This window comes from Humulus lupulus, chromosome 6, assembly GCF_963169125.1.
Source record: "Humulus lupulus chromosome 6, drHumLupu1.1, whole genome shotgun sequence".
Classification (NCBI taxonomy): Eukaryota; Viridiplantae; Streptophyta; class Magnoliopsida; order Rosales; family Cannabaceae; genus Humulus; species Humulus lupulus.
The window spans coordinates 142,705,673-142,708,428 of record NC_084798.1 but is presented as its reverse complement, the minus strand read 5'-3'; the positions used below and the strand labels follow the sequence as shown (position 1 = coordinate 142,708,428).

General features: G+C 43.0%; 1 protein-coding gene across 1 annotated transcript; it reads left to right on the top strand.

Moving 5' to 3' along the window:
• The first annotated feature begins 240 nt into the window (after window positions 1-240).
• LOC133785510 (uncharacterized) lies at window positions 241-2,491 on the top strand. Its single transcript, XM_062224737.1, has 3 exons — window positions 241-1,433; window positions 1,768-1,916; window positions 2,004-2,491. Exons 1-3 carry the CDS (start codon window positions 241-243, stop codon window positions 2,489-2,491), a joined length of 1,830 nt encoding a protein of 609 aa, XP_062080721.1.
• Window positions 2,492-2,756: the final 265 nt, after the last annotated feature.

Below are 2,756 nucleotides of genomic sequence, written 5' to 3'. Positions count from 1 at the left end.
GCAACACCCGCTAGTGTTTGAAGGCAGCATCGATCCAGTCCAGGCAGAGGAGTGGATCAGTGGGATGGGGAGGATCTTGAACATGAAAAAGTGGTGTGCGCATCTTTGATGCTGAGAAAAGATGCTCGGATTTGGTGGGAGGTGGTGGAGCAATCATGGGATGTTAACACTATGGATTGGGATGGATTCAAATAGGTGTTTAATGATAAATACTACAACTCAGCAGTGTTAGCAGCAAAAATGGATGAATTTACCAAGTCGACTCAAGGTAATCTCTCGGTGATAGAATATGCACAAAAGTTTGATCAATTGGCGAAGTTTGCCAAGGATCATGTACCTATTGACAAGGTACGAGCGGAGCGGTTTGTGAGAGGTCTGAAACCAATGATAGCTCGGGATGTGGAGATTATTTCTAGAGGTGTTTTCACCTATGCTGAAGTGGTGGAAATGGCTCTTACAGCTGAAAGAAGTGAACCGAGAATCTGGAAAGATATTGCTGCTATAAGGGATGCCAAGAAGAGTGGGGCAGCCACCTCTAATGACAATAGGAAAAGGGGACATGACCAGCCAAGCCAAGCCGGAAATGATAAACGGCCCAAGCCCAACAATGACAACCGTCCTGGTGGAAATGGTACCGGAAACATTCCACCTTGCCCTAAGTGCACAAAACGTCATTTTGGTGAGTGCATAGCTAGAGTTTGCTACAAATATGGGAAGGAAGGTCACATAAAGCGCAATTTTTCGACATGGGAACAATCTAGCAATAAGGAAGAACAGAAGAAGGATTATAAGTACGTCCTAGCCAGAGTCTTCACCATCACCCAAGCTAAAGTTGAGGCAAGCCCTTCCGCTGTAACAGGTCAGATCCCTATGGCCAATAACACATGTAAAGTTTTATTTGATTCTGGTGCATCACACTCTTTTATTTCTAGTAGAATTGTAAATGTTGTAAATGCACCTAGTGAATTATTTAATGTGGGGTTTGAGACTATGTTACCTTCCGGGGAAATTGTAATATCTAAAAATTGGGTTAACACTGTACCTTTATGGATAGATGGGAGGGAATTGTATGTAGACCTGATTGTATTAGATATATCTGATTTTGATGTAATTCTGGGGATGGATTTTCTTTCCACTCCTATCATATCAGCGATGAAAGCTAGAGAAAGGTTGCAACACAGATGTTTGGGGTATCTCATGAATATGGTCAATGAAACCAAAGAGACAGAAAGGAGACCTAGAGAGACAAGAGTTGTAGCTGAGTTCCTCGATGTTTTTCCAGAAGAAATGCCAGGTTTACCTCCGCACAGGGAGATAGAAGTTGTGATTGATCTGATGCCCGGAACAACACCAGTATCTCGAGCACCATACAGAATGGCACCAGCAGAATTGAAAGAGCTCAAAACTCAATTGGAGGAATTACTTAAGCTGGGGTTCATCAGACCGAGCTATTCTCCTTGGGGCGCACCAGTTCTTTTTTTCAAGAAGAAAGACGGGTCTATGAGGATGTGTATTGATTATTGGGAGCTGAATAAGGTCACAATAAAGAACAGATATCCTTTGCCGAGAATCGATGATCTAATCGATCAGCTTCAGGGGACCAAGGTGTTTTCGAAAATCGATCTTTGGTCGGGATACCATCAGTTGAGGATCAAGAATGATGATATACCAAAGACAGCCTTTAGAACAAGGTACGGGCATTACGAATTTCTGGTGATGTCGTTTGGACTCAAATGCCCCAGTAGCTTTTATGGACCTCATGAACAGGGTTTTCAAGGAGTACTTGGATCGTTTTATCATTGTGTTCATAGATGATAGATTGGTCTACTCCAAGACAGAAGAAGAGCATGAGGATCATTTACGTCTAACCTTGCAACGATTGAGACAGCAACAGCTATATGCCAAATACAAGAAGTGTGAGTTCTGGTTATCTGAGGTTGGTTTTCTGGGTCATATTGTCACCGATGGAGGAGTGAAAGTGGATCCTGCAAATATTACTGCAGTGAAAGTATGGCCAAGACCAAAGAATGTCTCAGAAGTCAGAAGTTATCTGGGTTTGGCGGGCTATTATAGGAGGTTTGTTGAAGGGTTTTCAAAGATAGCCGCATCGATGACAGAACTGACAAGAACGAATCTGAAGTTCACCTGGTCAGATAAATGTGAGCAGAGCTTCCAAGAATTGAAGAGTCGGCTTATATCAGCACCTGTACTCAGCTTACCCTCAGAGGATGGGCAGTTTGTGGTTTACTATGATGCATCAAAACAGGGGTTGGGATGTGTACTAATGCAGTCTGGTAAGGTGATAGCCTTTGCCCCTAGGCAACTAAAAGATTATGAAAAGAGGTATTTGACACACGGCTTGGAATTAGCTGCGGTTGTCTTTGCACTGAAGATTTGGCGTCACAATCTCTATGGGGTGAAATGTGAGATTTACACTGATCACAAGAGCCTCAAATACTTCTTCACCCAGAAGGAGTTAAATATGAGGTAGAGGAGGTGGTTGGAGTTAGTCAAGGATTATGACTGCGACATACTATACCACCTCGGTAAACCCAATGTTGTGGTGGATGCAGTTAGCCGTAGAGGGTCAGGAATGGTTTCTTCTTTACAAGGAGTATCAAGGAAGATCCTGTAAGACATGGAATGAGCTAGTATAGAACTGATCACAGGAAAACTTGCAAAGGTTACACTTCAGGCCACCTTGTTAGAAAGGATCAGGGAACGGCAGAATGCAAACAAGAAGTTGAGTGACCAAA

Coding starts and splice junctions, on each gene's coding strand:
- LOC133785510 (XM_062224737.1), top strand. CDS start 241: ATGGATGAATTTACCAAGTCGACTCAAGGTAATCTCTCGGTGATAGAA. Junction 1,434..1,767: donor GAGGAATTACTTAAGCTGGG/GTTCATCAGACC, acceptor CCTCATGAACAG/GGTTTTCAAGGAGTACTTGG. Junction 1,917..2,003: donor ATATGCCAAATACAAGAAGT/GTGAGTTCTGGT, acceptor ATATTACTGCAG/TGAAAGTATGGCCAAGACCA.